The 15,924-nt window shown below is 56.5% G+C and overlaps 2 protein-coding genes across 2 annotated transcripts in view; both read right to left on the reverse strand.

Moving 5' to 3' along the window:
* Positions 1 to 76: 76 nt before the first annotated feature.
* Positions 77 to 3,629, reverse strand: WFIKKN1 (WAP, follistatin/kazal, immunoglobulin, kunitz and netrin domain containing 1). Its single transcript, XM_059862045.1, has 3 exons — positions 3,467 to 3,629; positions 2,725 to 3,020; positions 77 to 2,041 (listed from the first exon to the last, which is right to left on the reverse strand). Exons 1-3 carry the CDS (start codon positions 3,627 to 3,629, stop codon positions 401 to 403), a joined length of 2,100 nt encoding a protein of 699 aa, XP_059718028.1. The 3' UTR covers positions 77 to 400.
* A 3,246-nt stretch (positions 3,630 to 6,875) lies between these two features.
* RAB40C (RAB40C, member RAS oncogene family) overlaps positions 6,876 to 15,924 on the reverse strand; it is a 38,320-nt gene continuing 29,271 nt past the window's right edge. Inside the window, exons 4-6 of the mRNA XM_059861339.1 lie at positions 12,264 to 12,341; positions 11,642 to 11,864; positions 6,876 to 9,842 (exon numbers count right to left, since the gene is read on the reverse strand). Of these exons, the coding sequence (XP_059717322.1) occupies positions 9,562 to 9,842; positions 11,642 to 11,864; positions 12,264 to 12,341 (582 nt within the window). The 3' untranslated portion in view covers positions 6,876 to 9,561. The remainder of the gene's footprint in view (positions 9,843 to 11,641; positions 11,865 to 12,263; positions 12,342 to 15,924) is intronic.

The raw sequence follows: 15,924 nt of genomic DNA on the forward strand, positions 1-15,924 counted from the left end.
AGCACAAACACTGGAGGTGGGGGTGTCCCGAGTTCCAACTCCAGCACCAATGAAAGGGTCAGGTCCAGCACCCAGGGGTGTTACACTGGGCCCAGAGGCTTTGGTGAAGTGGGAAGATTTTATGAGTGGGGTGTTCCTGGCAGATCTCCCACCCCTTTGCAACCCAACCCAGTTCTCTATTGCTTCTGGACAGGCTGGGGTAGGGGTCACACGGTGGGGGAAACATGCGGCAGATAAATTACAGCGGAGGTGGGAGCTGGTCTGGGGCTCCGCATGGGGTTGGGGAGAACTACCTGACAGTGGTAACCTCTAGACACAGGCACTGGTGCAGGGGCTCCCTCAGGCTGCCCGCTCCGTGCTGTGTCTGCAGCTCCCTCCTTCAGCACATCCTGACTCTCCCCTAGTCCTGGAAGCGGTTCAGGAGGTCGCAGGTTTTCTTCTCCATCAGCTCATAGATCTTCTTCACCCGTTTGTCGTTGGCCGCCCGGACGTAGCTGCTGGGGTCCAGCGTGGCCATCCCATCGTGCACCTCGCCCATGATGATCAGGGGCCCGTCCTCCGCCGTCATGTTGGGGCAGGGGCAGCTCCAGTCCATGTCGGTCAAGGTCACCTCCAGGTACTTGATGTTGAAGAACTTGAGGCCCATCTTCTCATCCTTGAGGATGTCCTCGAGAGCGAAGCGGGCTATGCCGGAGTCCTGGTCCTCCACGATCTCCATGAGCCGCCCCACAATGGCGAAGTCGCTGCGGCAGAGGCTCAGCACCATCTTGCTCTTCAGGCGGCAGGCCTTGCACTGCAGGCTCTTGGGGAAGGGGCACACATCCTCGCAGGTCTCCTTGCTCTCAAAGTTGTTGGTGTTGCCCTCGCAGCCGCCGTAGACGAAGGAGTGGCACTGCTTCAGCAGGTGGTTGTATGCCCAGCGCGGCTCCCAGTTCTGGCAGGGCCCCTGCACCATGGGCAGGAGGCAGGTGGGGCGGGCGCTGCCCAGGCAGGCGGCTCGGCACTCCTCGTACGTCTCGAAGTGGTTCCTGTTGGCGCCGCAGCCGCCGTAGCGGAAGGTCAGGCAGGAGCCTTGCTTGGCATCAAAATGCCAGCGCACCTCCGTGGCCTCGCACCGCCGCCGGTCCGGCTCCTTCAGGCACTCGGCGCTGGGGAAGGGCTGGGGGCTGCCGGTCCGCGGGGTCCCCCCCGGCTCTCGCCTGAGCACCGACAGCGGGAAGTCGGCGCGGAGCAGCCCGGCGGCGTTCCGGGCCGTGCAGGTGTAGATGCCGGCATCCTCGTGGCGGGCGTTGTAGATGACCAGCTGGCCGATGTTGGTGACCACCACGTTGCCGTACATCTGGTCCGGCCGCATGATGAAGTTCTCCTCCCGCTCGCTCTGCTTCTCCCAGGTGATGTCGGGCTGCGGGCGCCCGCTCACGTCGCAGCGGAAGCTGACGGTGCCGCCGACGCGCACGGACTGGTGGAAGGGGTTGGTGTAGAGGGCGGGGGGCACCGGCACCTCGGGGCCGGCGCCCGGCGTGGGGCGCGCCGTGGTCTCCTGCGGCACGGGGCTGGTGTCGGGCCAGGTGAAGATGTGCTTGCAGGGCACGGTGGTGAGGCGGGTGCCGCGCAGACACGCCTCGGCGTCCATGTAGCACTTGTTGTAGTAGGTGAGGCCGTCGGAGGCGCAAGTGAAGTTGGGCTCCTTCTCGCAGCGGTCCTTGCACTTGCAGACGGGCTGCCCGTCCCAGATGTCGCAGTCGGAGCCCTGCTGCGCGCACACGAAGCTCTCGCAGGAGGCTGCGGGCGCCAGCGCCAGCGCCGGAACGCTGCCGTCGGCAAAGCGCGCGGCCACGCAGCTCCGCAGCCCACACACGTTGGTGCAGCATTTCTCAAAGTCTTCACAGTCCTGGTCGGGGAGGGAGAAGAGATTGCGGGGGGACGTGGAGGTCACAGCTGTGCTGGGGCTGTGGGTGCTGTTCCCACCCCTGTGGAACTTTCGGGTGGGCAGGTGTCCCCCGCTCAGCCCTGTTGCACCTTCAGCATCGCTGGGCTCCGGCTAAGAGCCAGACCTCCCCGGCACAGCTGCCCCAGCCCATCCTCAGCACGCCCAGGATGTTTGGGGGATGCACCGCGGTGATGACGGTCCCTTCTCCCCACAGAAGAGAGCAACTTGCCCTTCTCAGCTTTTGCTGGCCGAGGGGAGGCAGAGCGCGTGCAGATGAATTGTTGAAGGAGTCTCCCCTCGGGGCTCAGACAGCCCTAAGCGGGGGGGGTGTAACCCCTGCTCAGCCTGGTGGAGCCAGGGCTCTCTGGAATGGACAACCCGGTCTATGGGTGGGCTCCGGCCCCCAGGGAAAATTTGGGAGAGGATTCTGTCCTCGGCCTGATGGGGTCCGTGTCCCAGCACACCCATTCCCTTCATCCCAGCCAGCCCTTTGACGGGGTGGAAGCATCCTGGGGGATGCACGAGGAGGGTGTTCTGACCATGGGACACGGTCTGAGGGGGTGACATCAGGGGGAAACAAGCAGTTTCTCTGCCTGTGGAGGACGGGGGAGCCCAGCAGACACGAGGGGCTTAGGGAGCAAAGCTGCAGCAGGGCTGAGCCCGTCGCTCTGAGACAACTGAACCGGCTGTGCCGCCCAGCACAGGACCCACACCCCAAAGCATCTCCTTCGGGGACATGGCGATGCCCCCACAAACCCCGTTACCGCCCGCCGCCCTCGCAGCCCCCCGCTCACCTGGTCGGCCTGGCACTCCCGCTCGCAGGTGCTCTGGGCGTCCACCCACAGGTTGGGGTTCAGCTGGTTGGGGCAGACGCCCAGGTGCCGCACCCTGCCCGGCTGCAGGCTCAGGCCGGCCGCCGCCGCCGCCAGCACGGGCAGGAGCAGCGCGATGCCCAGCGGGACCCGCTGCCGGCCCGCACGCTGCCCCCGGGCCCCGCGCCCGCCTCTCCCACGAGGAGCCATCGGGGCCACCCCGCGCCGCCGGCCTGGCTCGCTGGCGAGGGCTCGGGATAAATCACATTCAGGACGGACTGGATGAGGGAGAAGGCGGGCGGGGGGACAAAGAGTAGGAGGAGAGGACCAAACCTCTGTCCTTCAGCACACCCGGCGCCCGCCGGACCACCGGCGATGCCGCCCGCCGCCTCCATCCATCGCCGCCGCTCGGGTCTCGGGGCGCCGGGGACACGGCGGCAGTGGCGGGTGGCTCTCGGGGCTCAGTCCATCCCCGGCACGGCCAGCGGGGCGAGTGGGGTGGAAGGGGAGGACGGGAAGGTTGTAATCTGAATCCCCTCCCTTCCCACTGATGTTTCTGGGTGTTTGGAATGGGAAAGGCGCTGACCTCAGCCTCTAACCCCGGCGAGCCCGGCGATCCCTGGGCAAACACGGGGGGAGATCAAAGGCAGAATGCAGAAAGTCTCCAAAGAGGGAGAGTGAAACGGGGGGGGGCGGGGGGGGGGGGGAGCGCGCACACAAAAACCCGCCCGGCCCACGGAGCCGAATTCCTGCAGGATGAGAAAACCGCCGGAGTCTGCGGTCCCTTCGGACGGGGCGGCCGGCGGGAGGTCCGCGGAGCCCACGGAGGCCACGCTGCGGGCGGCCAGGACCCGGCTGGCCCGGGCGTCCCTCTCCCCGCACCGCATCTCGGGGCACCCACCGGCCCCACAGCCGAAGGTGCCCGGGAGCGGGACACCGGCCCGGATCCATCCCTGCTTTCCACCCACATCCCACGAGGGCCGCGCTGCTGGCCCAGGACCGTGTCTCGCCTTGGCGGCATGGGTGCCCACCCGGCCCCCCTGGAGGGGCTCCCCCAGCCCCCTGGGACTCCCAGCCCTCCCTCCCCGATGATTTACAGCCAGGATGTTTCCTGAGCCACACCAGACCTCGGCACATTGTTCTTGGGCTCAACAAGCACGTCCCGCACCAGCCCAGAGCTGGCAGGGGCCAGCCCCGGCTCCCAGGACAGATCCCCCTAATCCCCGATGGAGACTGACCTGCAGCAGGAACATTTCATGGCATTTTGGAAGCATTAACTCTTCCTGCTCTGGTGAGAGCCTCAGCCCTGAGGGGGGTTTGCAGCCCCTGGGAAACAGCAAAGCCGAGGGTGTTTTGCCCTGGGGAGCAGCTCAGCACCTCCATTCTTCCCTCTTGGAGAGCACATGTGGAGAGGACAAAAAAACCGGTGGGAGCCCTTTCCTTTTTCTGTTGGAGTTTTTTTTTTTTCTTGTGGTGGGGGTGATCCAACCTACCCCCACTCCAGAGCTGCTTTCACATGTAATGGTTTGGTGCTCCCCCAGTCTATGGCTCCTTGGGGAAGCCCTTTTGCCCCAGACCAGGTGATCTGGGGGACCCTCAACACCCCCACGCTGGTGTGAGCAGGGTGCAGTCACGATGCTCTGGCACAGTGACCTCCAGCCAGCAGCACTGACACGGTGCAGTGACCAGCCACCCCTGCCACCCCTGCCACCCCTGCCACTCCTGCCAGCACACGGCTGCACTGCTGCCCATGGCGATCCTGGCGCTCCCCCGGGCCAAAGCCCCAAAGCACAGACAGATCTGTCACCAGCTGGCCATGGCCATGCCTAGTGGGCTGGAGCATGTCCCATGGATCCCATTCCACAGCCAAGCAGGCACCCAAGGGTCCATCCAGCTGCAGATGCTGAGGGAAGGTTATGTTGCCCTGGGACACCCATGGGGAGGCTGATGTTCTGCACACAGGGAATTGCATCAGGCCAGCCCAGCCAGGAGATGCCAGGAGCTGCCAGGGCCTGTACCCTGCACGCCCTGGCAGCCTGAAAGCCCCAGACTGACCCAGCTGGCCCCAGGCACCTTCTGCCTGGAGATCCCTGATCCACAAACCCACAGACTCCAGCTGGGAAGCAACATGGCAGATGCACAGCCCCTTGGTCCCCAGGGCTACAGCCCAGAGGCACAGGGCCACTTTGGGGTGTCCCAGGGTCCTTCCAGGAGAACTGGTGCAAGAGGGAAGGGGAAACAAGACCTTGAACAAGCCCAGCTTCTACCCACATCCATGTCTGAGCTCTGTGTGGTCACAGCATGATGCCAGTGCCAGGCTCTGGGTTGGTTCTTGCCCCACTGCCTCTTTCCAGAGCCAGAGGAGCAGTGCCAGAGTGTGGCATGTGTCTCACACTGGAGCCAAATGTGCCTCGTGCCTGTGCTCTCAAGATCAGAAGCTGCAAGGACAATCCTCCCAGGAACCTTCACCTCAGTGGTGCAAGGCTGGATGGAGGAATGGCAGCTGCTGCATGGCTAGAAAAGCAGCTCCCAACAACTGGAAATCCTCACCCACACCTTGGGACCCCGACCCAGCCTCTTGTAGCGCTTCTTCAGCTGAAGGTGAACGACAAAGCAACTCTTCCCACCCTGACCAAGCCCCCAGAACTTCCACCATCTCAACAGCTCCCAGCTGTTCACCTCCATGCGTCCAGGCACCAACTGCCCCCCAGAACAGGGGAGTTTTGGGTCACTTTCAAAGATCCCAGACACAGATGAGGCTTTTACAGTTCATCTTCTCCCTCCAAGACAAGGAACTGGCTCGGCACCGTGTCCTGGAGGGAAGGGTGCTGTGCCATGTATCCCTGCTCCCAGACCCTGCTGCACCTGGCAGACTCCTGCCCCTCCAATGCACCCGTGGGCAGCTGTACCCTCATTTTCAAGCATCTTGCAGTTGTATGAAGGTCACCACCTCTTCCTAGCCTATGTGGGACAGTGGGACCAACCCACGAAACCTTGCATCAGAAAGCTGGGTGCAGAGAAACACGCTCAGTGACCAAAGACCCGAATCATCCCAGAGCAACCTGCTCCCTCCTTTCTTCGAGGAGCAGAGAGCCTTGAAGCTCTCGCAGCCTTCCCAGCCCGCTCAGGCTGTGCAGTGTTTTTCTGCCCGGCTCTTCCCAGGCAGACAGCTGCGGCCCCGCAGCCCCCGCTGCTCCACCCTAATGGGCTCCGGCTGTCCCGACCCCACCTGAAACCACACACAGCCTTTGTTTCGGCCCTGGGAGAGGGAACTGACACTTCCAGAACCCCCTGAAGAAAAAGAGGAAAAAAAAAAGGGCTGTGTGACTCTTCCCTGACCAGGCTTTCACCTTAGCTCCAGGGTTTTCCAGGCTGCAGACACGATCTCATTTCCCCCTGCCCCCTCCCAGCCCCAGCAATTACTACTTAAGCTGTTAAAACAAGCGTGGCCAGTCTGGTACGAAGTGGAAAATCTGATCCTAGGGAAGTGAGAAGGCAGGGGAAAAGGGAGGTCAAGGGGAGGTGGGCTGGGAGAAGGGGATCAGAGAAGAAGTCTCCCTCCACCCCAGGATGAAATGCCCCTTTCTCTGGGGCTTCTGATACCTCCCCAAAGGCCACTCTGGTGCAACACTGGTGCTCCGAGCTCTCTGCAGCATCCTCTCCCTTTGTTCCAGGATGGCTTCCAGCTTGCTGCAATCTGGGCAGCCACAGCACTCGCTGCTCCCCCAGGATCACCCAGACCCAAGGAAGGGATTTAGGGTCTGACTGTACTTGTCCTGCCCTGTGGAGCAGGGACTGGGCACAACTCCTGGCAAACTGCTGGAGAGTGTGGCTTCCTCCAGCCATCAATGGGCCCAGCCCTGTTGGAGATGAGTTTGTGTTTCCCTAGGGCTCCACTACCCCAAATCAGTGGTTCTGTGAGAATCGAGAACAGATTTATCTTCTGCATCTACAGAACTGAAATCATGGCTCCCCAGAAAATGTAATTCAAGTTATTTTTGTGGATGACCTGGAAATGGGAATATACACCTGTAACACAAACAGTCCCAAATCCCTAGGCATGGGCAAAACCACCACCTTTTTCCCTTCAACCTCTTCCCAGCCCACACAAAAACAGATACAACTTCTCCTCATTTCAACTGGTAGTTCAAAACAAACAAAAAGACTTTAATTTATACAAAACAAAACCATGTAGAATCAGGTAAACAACACTGACTGTACAAAGGAATAAAAAAATAAAAGGATAGTCCAAAAAAACCCAACTCAGGAATGGTACAAGTGTTGGAGAGCAGCTACAGACTAGTGTTGACATCAGATGCAAGAATCTTTTCCTTTTAAATTAAAAAATAAAAAAAGTTTGTTGCTGGGCAATCACTCCAGGGAAATCTTCCATCCCCACTCCAGACAGGATCTGCGGGAGTTTACAGGGTGACAAAACCTAAACCAACCACAGGGAAACAGCACGGGGAGGTGGCGCACGTGGCACAGCCAAACCAAAGCAGAGGTGCAGCGAGTTTTGAGACATGCAGCAGCTTGGTGATTCCAGGAAGGATCCCTTTATCCCTCTTCGTCCCACACACCGGCGCCGGGCCGGGGGTGGTTCCTGGGAGGAGCCGCCCTTGGCGGGGCGGTCACCTGTCGGCCGTATATCCCTGTGCTGCTGAGCCAGCGATTGTCTTCTGCTGTGTGTTAAGTGATGGGAAACAGGTGCCAGCCATCCAGACAGGTTCTCCAAATCCCCCGGCCTTCGTGCCACCGGGACAGCCCGGCTGCGGCTTTGCTCTCGAGCCAAAGCTCCCCTTCAAAGGATTCCTCTCCCCCTCCACCTGCCTGGGGTTTAATTCTGTCCTCGCTCACTTGAGCTGGGTGATAAAGCAGGAGAGAGCCGAGCCAAGAGACCTGCCCGTGCTGTGCTCTGCAGGGAGGGGAGGGGGAAGCTTCTGGCACCCTCCAGGTTGGCTTGGGAGCAAGGGAAGCGGTGTCCCCACAGGGGGACGTGTCCCTCCTGTCCCTGCTGCCCGGACACGGCGGGTCTGTCGGCCGCGCCAGAGCTGCAGCGGCTTCATTCTGCCCACGCAGTGCCCCAGGCTGCCTGGAAAGGGAGAGCACAGCGAGCTGATCCCAGGAGGAGATGGCAGCACTGTATACTTCACTTGCTACCACGCTACTCACGGTCTACACACCCTGGCCACCTAGGAGAACCTGCCAAAATGGCCCAGCCCCACTGCCAGGCTCCCTTAGCTTTTGGGATAAGGGCTGGGTGCTATTTCTCAGTTTGCAGGTGAATTTGCAGCACAGGTCAGCTGTGCAACAAAGCCAGAGAGGCAGGTGCACTTGCTTGACAGAAGATCCATTCCAAGCTATTGCCCCTCCAAGATCCAGGAGCCATGCCAGGGAGCAAAGCAGTTTGCTCTCCCAGTCTCATGGGATTGCTCCAAAAGCCAGGTGATTTTGCCACTGAGGGACCTGGAGATCGCCATTTCCTCACCCCGACCTTCCACCTTCCCAGTCCCTGCTCCTTCATGCTCCAGTGGGAAAAGCCACTTCTGTCCTTTCCCACTTTCATTCAGGAGGAGCTACAGCAACGCGAGCTCAGGCAGCATCTTTGGGAAAGCAAAGCTGGAAGCAGCCAGGATCCAGGAGCTGTCACATGTGGTGCTGTCATGGATAGAGGGCACTAGAAGCGATGGATGAGACTTTGCAACAATAAGGGACAAAATTCAGCGTTTTTCCTCTGCTTTAGGCACAATGCTTCCACCCCCTGCTCCCAAATCCCCGATGAGAAAGCACAAAGTGAGCAAGGCCTCAGTCTGACCCCAGAGCTGCCTCTTCCTCCTGCCTGCCAAAACACTCCAACCCCCCAGGACCCCGGCCTCGCTGCTCTGCCTCTCCATGCACTGCCATCCCACCCTGCCTTCAGCACTCACAGGTTCTAGTGAATGACAGGAATAGAGCAGCTTGGGGCATGTTCCACACCAATTGTCCTTTCCTTCTGCACATGTAGTATTTAAAAGCACCAGCACGAGCCCAGAGGTGAGGGAAAGTCTCTTAAAGCATTTATGTGTTTTCATTGGAAAATCCTCCACTTGTCCCCTTTGCTGACACTGGGAAAGTCAATCCAGTGCTTGTATTTACATGGCTGCATAAAATTTTCCCTGACTGCTTCTTAAAAAAACCCTTAAAAAACAAGTGATATTTATATATATGTATAATATTTACATAAATAAGTGAAGGCGGCGAACGGAGCGCTGCCTTCCCCTTTCCAATTGGCCAACTCTTGCCCTGTTTTCTGGTTTTTTTGGCAACAGCAGGTTAACATCCTGGTGAAAACTGTCATTAGTCCCCTGTGCCCGCTTATTTGTCTACATCCAATGATCACTATTGCACCAGCAATCTCTTCAGGAGGCCAAGAGTTAAAGTTGCAGCAGCACAGACTCTGCTTGCCCACTCCCTTAAGCCTCTCAATCTTCCATTAAATCCATTGCTCCATTGAGACTGGATGAGCTTTTTTTCCCCTTCCCCCCTCCCTAACCCAGCAGCTGCTGAATTTTCCACCCCAGGCCAAGAGGCAAAGCCCAAAGCATTCTTGGAGGGTCACTTGGCAGATCCTCTCCCCGCCAGCGCTGCGGGATCCAGCCGGCACCATGCTTCTTCCTATGCCAAGCCAAAACGTGAGCACATTCCTAACGCTCGTGCGTGCCATTGGAAAAGCAACCGTGGCCCATCTGAAAGGATCCAGTGGAGGAGGGTTCAGTGTGCAAACAGCTGTACATGGGCGGGTGGGTGCGGATCCGACACAAGCTCAGGGTGCCCATCCTGCTAAGAGATCTTGCAGTTGTTGCGGGAGCAGTTCTGTGGGGGGCTCTGGGGCGGCCGGATGGATTTGGATCTCTTCAAGCTGTTCCCTTTGCTGCTGCTCCCACCCCCGCTGCTGGCCAGGGAATAGGAGCGGCCGTGCATCATCACGGCGTTCATGCCGTTGGCCATGGAGAAGGATTTCAGGTGGCTCTTGATGGTGACGGGCAAGGGCAGCTTGTCGATGAGGTGCACCGGGGTGCAGGACACGATGGCTCGGCAGCACAGGTCCTGTAAGCTGAACACTGCGGGGAGAAAGGACCACACCGTCAAGGGCCAGGAGATCTCCGGGGCTGCCCTTCCCCCACGGCTATTCCTTACACTGCACAGCTCCAGCTCCTCAGGGAGATGTGTCAATAATCACTGCACAGGAGCCAGGAGCAGGATATTTAGGACAAAAGCTTGGGAAATCAAGGGGAGCTTTGCTGTTGGAGGTTTGTGCTTTGCCAGACACCAGCTTTGGTGTGAACACAGGGTTAGGCACTGCCAGCCTTGCTCTGCTCAGTCACCCGGGGCTGGCAGAGCCTGGCTCACATTCCTGACAGACACTTGGTTTCTCAACCCATCCTCTGTCAACCAGGACATGCCCAGGAATGAGGCAACAGGGTCAGCAAGTCCTTAAACAGGACAGTGTCAGCTGGGATCTGCTCAGGGGGCAGCTCTCTGCAGAACCCCCGGGACACAGAGACCCCAACAAGCCAGAACACTCAGAACACCACTCTGCCCGTCCCAGTTTCCCAGCATCCTCCCAGCTCAGCCTGCACCATGCCTTGGGAAGTCCCTCTCCTTGCCGGGGAATTCCCAGCCAGGGGCCACACGAGGGCACTCGTTATCCTCCTGCCTGCCAAAGCTGCCATTCCCGAGCAGGCAGATCCCCACTCCCTGCTAGGGAGCCCCCCGTTCATGCAATCACAGAACCATTTCGGTTAGAAAGGCCTTCTAAGACCATCGAGTCCCACCATTCCCCCAGCACTGCCAAGGCCTCCACTAAACCGTGTCCCCAAGTGCCACATCTGCATCTTTTTTGAACGCTTCCAGGCATGGTGACTCCACCGCTGCCCTGGGCAGCCTGTTTAAATGCCTGACCACCCTTTTTGTGAGGAAATTTCCCTTAATGTCTAATCTAAAACTCCTCTGGCACATTTTGAGGCCGTTTCCTTTTGCCCTTTCCATTCCCAAGCAGGCAGTCTGCAGTCACAAATCCTCTGGAAAAGATGCAGGAAAGGTCTGTGCATTCAGCCCAGTCCCTGCCCACCATCCCTGTGACCTGCAGACCATGGCACAGCAGCCAGGTTGGGGACAGGAGCCCAGGCAGAAAATTTGGTGACTGGGGCTGGCAAACAGGATTTTCTCACCCTGCTGAGCAGGGGCTGAAGGTCCATATGAGAGCAGGTCACCCCAGGAACACAGATCTGCTGCTGCTCAGACTGCAGTGGGACACACTGCTACCTCCAGCCAGGAATAATGTGGGAAGTGAGATTATTCTGCTTCAAACTCAACAGGCTGAGACGTAACATGGAGTCTGCAGGTGTAACATGGAATCTGCTTGTGGTTTCCCTCCCTGTGCCTGGATATATGGAATAACCCAGCCCACTGCTGCATGCTAACAGCAGAGATGAGATTTAGTCCCTTTCAGCTCCTTGGGCACACTGCTTCCCTCCGAAACAAAGAAGACAGGCTTGGGCAAGGGCAAGGAGTGAGGTGCTTACACTTGGAATTATCCCACACAGCCGTTTGATTGAAGTAGTTTCAGTGTGGGAGCTTATTTGCCCTCAGCCTCATCCACAGTAAGTGGAAAGGCAGAGGATGCCCCGGAGCACTTCAGGTCCCAGACATGCTGAACTGCCCTCTGGAGCTGCCCATCCCTACACCAGCACAGGCAGCTCCTGCTCAGCTTCAACTTGTCTGGCCCAAGGCATTTCTCCACGTCTGGTGGGCGCAGCTCCCACAGTTCCACACCTCCCACCCGGGCAGCCCCAGCCCCAGGTCTCCACGCGAGCCCACACTTCCCCCGCAGCCCCGGAGCACCCTCGTGCCCACTGACCTCGGTTGGGTCTCCAGATCTTCTCCATGCCGTGCCGCATGAGGACGATGCGGGACAGCTCCGTGAAGGACTCGATGACGTTGAAGTTGCACAGGGGGCTCACCTCGAAGAAGGTCATGCAGTTCTTCTCGGCGTAGGCGCGCGCCTGCTCCGTTGGCACCTGCCGCTTGAAGGCCAGGTGCAGCCTGTTTCCCACCAGGATCCGAGGGACACCTGGGGCATGCTGGAGCAAGGAAAGAAGTGAAGAAGTCATGGCTCCACACAGCGTTCTGCTCAGCTGCAGCAGCAGCGAAGGGAAAACAAACAGAAGCTGCGCTCTGGCCCAGGGACTGCCCAGCAGCACCTCTCTGTGGGGGGACAACTAATTTGTCACCTCCCAGTCCATTCATTTCTGAGGGAGCTTTCCTGTCTTTTCTTGACCATTCCTGAGCCATTTCCTACTACTCCAGATTTACACAGAGGTGGAGGGCAGACAGTTATTGCTTTGCTCCAATTATGACTGCACTGCTATCATGTCCCCTCCACAGCAGAGCTGTTCCTGCCCCATGTCAGGGGACACCTTGGTTGATACTTCCCCATGTCTCTGCTATAGATCATTGCATGTGTTCCTCCATTCACTTACCTCATCTATTTCCTTTATCCATCGGTCTATCCCATCAAAGGACCAGCGATTAGTGATGTCGTACACCAAGAGAATTCCCTGGTGGAACACAATCAGAACCAATCAGGAAGTTCCAAAGCAGGCAACACAAAAGGGGCAGGACACCCCTGACAGAGCCCCACATGCAGAAACCAAGAAGCAAAGGGACAGAACATTGCTCCAGCGGCACCATTTGTGCACTGATAGGGTAAAAACTGAGACAACAGCGCTGTGCTAATGCAGTCCCAGGTCATTAGGGAATGTTTTACTCCTCTTTTGGCTCTGGTATCTGCCAAATAATTTCCAAAGCTGCAGTCTCTACACAGGAGGAGGAACTGTCTTGGTGGCTGCATCTGGAGGAGCAAAACATACTCTTCTCCTGTCACAACTCTGATACAAACTTGCTGAGGCAGAAACACACCTTTTTTTCCATCCCCTTACACAGAACAGCTGCAGTCAGTGGTGAGGTGGCAGTAGGACAGGAAGGAATTTTCAAGCATACCCGCCTTGTCCAGAACCTGTGTCACTGTGAGCCCTTTGCTGACAAGGAAGAAGATGAATAATGCTGATAAGAACCACAGTATCTCCACAGACTGAGCTCTGGGACTAGGATCCATCCAGACTTCACTGAAGGTGTTTCTCAGTGTCACTGCCACACTGGCAGAGCACAGGCCAGAGGTACCTACAGCATCCTCACGTTGACATCCACTGTCCCTGAACACCACCCACATCCAAGACTTGCTTCCCAGTCACCTCCTGAGGTGCAGCACGTGGTGCTGGCAGCAGCACAGGCACGACTCAAGGCAGGAAAGACAAGGGGCAGCTCTGAGGAGTCTCCATCTCACCCCAAGCTGGGCTGGCAGGACCCAGGAGCATGGCCAGACTGTTGGCCATCCCTCAGGTCCACGGCATCTCCCAGCAAATGAGCTTTTCTTGAATCTGAGTATTTCTGAGGACAGACACAAGGAAAGTAGGCTGTGCCTGGCCCTGCAGGCACACGAGTCAGGAGCTGCCACTTGGTACCAGTTGGGCACAGACAGCATTTATGGAGATGTCCTCAGCAGAGCCTTTCTGCAACCCTCCCATTATTTTTCTGACTTCTTGTCACTCTTCTTTGCAATAAAGGACATTCCAAGTGACAACAGGCAATCCAAGCTGACTTGGCAGAATCACAGTACAAGATGCCTGGAATGGGAACTAGGGAAGAGGAGATGATGCTGTGCTGAGAGAGGGGGAACCCAGCTGGGAAAGCAACGCTGGATAAAAGGGAGCCCAGAAGCAGCAAGACTAAGGGCAAACCAAACCAGACCACTGAGCACCAGGTTCTGCAGAATCAGCCTTCCCTGACTCAGGGGTATCCTCCAGGAACAGCCACCCCCTATAGCAAAGCCCCAGCATGGGCAGAGATCTTAAATTGGCAAAGGAAGGTCTCAGCTTTCAGCCCAGTCCTCTCTATGAGAGGCCTGGATGGAGCACAGGGAAGGAGAGAGCTGAGACACTCCCAGCACCAGCCCTGGTATGAGTCAGGGACCATGGAGCACCCCCGTGCACCTGTGGAGCTGCTCCTTTGCCCACTGAAATGAAAGGTGTGCTACACAGATGGGAAACACAAACCTCAGCTTTACAGTCCTTGCTGCTGCCAGCCCCTGTGGTGAACTGAGAGGAGCCTGTGCAGAAGCTCTGTGTATGATTTATCTCAAATTTACAAAAAAAATCCCCCATTAACATGAAATGTGAAGCACACAGGAATGATAAACTGGCACCTGGGCCACAAAGGCACCTACATCCTCATAATAAAGTCACATCTGGAGCTGGCACTAGCACTGTTCCCCCCCTCGTGGAACAGCAGCCATTCCCGGAATGCACCGGGTGTGCCTCGACCTTGTCTGCCTTTCTTTCAGCTCGTCTGAAATAAGCAGCTCTCAAAGCCTGACTAATTTTAAACAATTCAGATCCTTCCTTGTAGAACAATTCTGATTCTTGAGCTGTACCTCCAGCCTCCCTGCCCACTGCTTCCACCCCAGGCAGTCCCTCTCCAGGTGAAGTTTGTTTTTTCTGTTCTCGCTGGCCCTCCAGCATCTCCACATCTGTGCTTCTACAGAAAGGCTCAAATGCACAAAAACAGAAGGGCAGAGGGCACAAAAGGCAAGCCAAAAGGGTTGGCTTCATGTTTGACAGTCCAACACAAAGAGCAAGCCCTTCAAAGTCTGGGTCTGAGGCTGTTCTGTAGGATCTGAAGGTGAGTTTACATAATGGCAGAAGCATCTGTGGGGTGAACTGAAGCATCTTCAGTTTCCTTCAAGGAAAGTCTGGAGCTTCTACCTAGAGTCTGTAATTTTTTGTGGTCTCATTTCTAGGACAGTCCAAAAACTTAATAATCAAAAGAAACGGAGGTTGTTTTTATTTTGGAGGAGAAAAGGATCAGTTTCTCCTAGATTTAGAGAAGAAAAATAGGAAGGAAGTAATGATTTTCTGTAACTAAAAAAATGCCACAAAACCAAAGATACTGCTTCTCAAGGACCCAATCTGGAAATACCTACTAGTAGGATGCATCACATTTTAATTGCATATTAAAAAAAAAAAAAAGGCTCTGAGCTTTCTTTTAATTTTTCCTCTATTTGTTTTGATTTCCAGCTTCCAAGACTGTGTGTGAGAATTACTGAGAGTCAGGAAATAAAGAAGCAAAGGGTTTAATGAGCCCCTTCCAACACAAATGGCCAGCAAGATAAATAAAGTCTACTTGCTTCATTTCTGGATTGACAAGTTCCTTCAGCCAAGAAAAACAGACCCAAGACCTAGTTTGTGACGATTATTTCTGCCAGGAATATGCCTGAGGAGAAGAGAGTTTTTAAGCTTGCTGGCAGCTTCTGCCTGGATCTTCTTTGAATAGGAATAAGGATAAAACTTCAGCAAAAACACACCCCTACTTTCTCAGCAGGGTAGAAGGTCAAGATCACGATTACTAAATGTAAAACATGACCCTCTGTCTGCCAGCTGAGCCTCCAAGCCACACCATGGCTCCAGCACCCACATTTAGAGTGCAGACTGTCCAGGAAAGCTTCTCAAAGGTCAGAAGACACCGAGGCCAAGTTGCCCTTGCCTTGCTCCATCCCTGTCCTGCCCAGCTGGGAAGAAGGCTGCTCAACCCCTGGCCAGCTCCTGGTGTTGCAGATAACCTCACACTGTTTCCAAGTAGCACTGGCATGCTGCAGACACCAGGTTTCCAGAGTATGCATCCCAAATCCACTGTCATTGCCATTTCTGCCCCAGAGAGAACAGCACTCAGCCATGCACAGGGAGGGGGCTGGCTCCATCTCTGCAGACAGTTCCAAGTAAGATCTGTCAGGCTTTTTTAAAGTCTCCTTTGGAATAACATGCACAGAATTTTAATTTCCTCAACTCAACAAATGAACAGTTTCCCATTTGCAGCCTAATTTGTTCTCTAAGTGCTTAGATGGCTGTCAACACCCTATTATCTCCACAGCTTTCAATTTTTAGTTTCACAAAGCCCTTTTGTACCATTATGTACCCCAGGTTCCCACAGTATGGAGTGAAAAGCTCCATGCTCAGCTTCTCAGACCAAAGAGACCTGGACCCCTCACAACCCTCCAAAAGCATTCCTTCTATTCCTCCTCAATCTGCC

Source organism: Haemorhous mexicanus, chromosome 17 (assembly GCF_027477595.1).
Source record: "Haemorhous mexicanus isolate bHaeMex1 chromosome 17, bHaeMex1.pri, whole genome shotgun sequence".
Taxonomy (NCBI): Eukaryota; Metazoa; Chordata; class Aves; order Passeriformes; family Fringillidae; genus Haemorhous; species Haemorhous mexicanus.

Excerpts from the sequence above, each read along its gene's own strand:
- WFIKKN1 (XM_059862045.1), bottom strand. The coding sequence starts at position 3,629 with ATGCGGTGCGGGGAGAGGGACGCCCGGGCCAGCCGGGTCCTGGCCGCC. Across the intron at positions 3,021-3,466 it reads CGGCTCCGTGGGCCGGGCGG|TCCGTCCTGAATGTGATTTA; the intron begins GTTTTTGTGTGC and ends TCCCTCATCCAG. Across the intron at positions 2,042-2,724 it reads GGGAGTGCCAGGCCGACCAG|CCGGAGCCCAGCGATGCTGA; the intron begins GTGAGCGGGGGG and ends TCTGGCTCTTAG.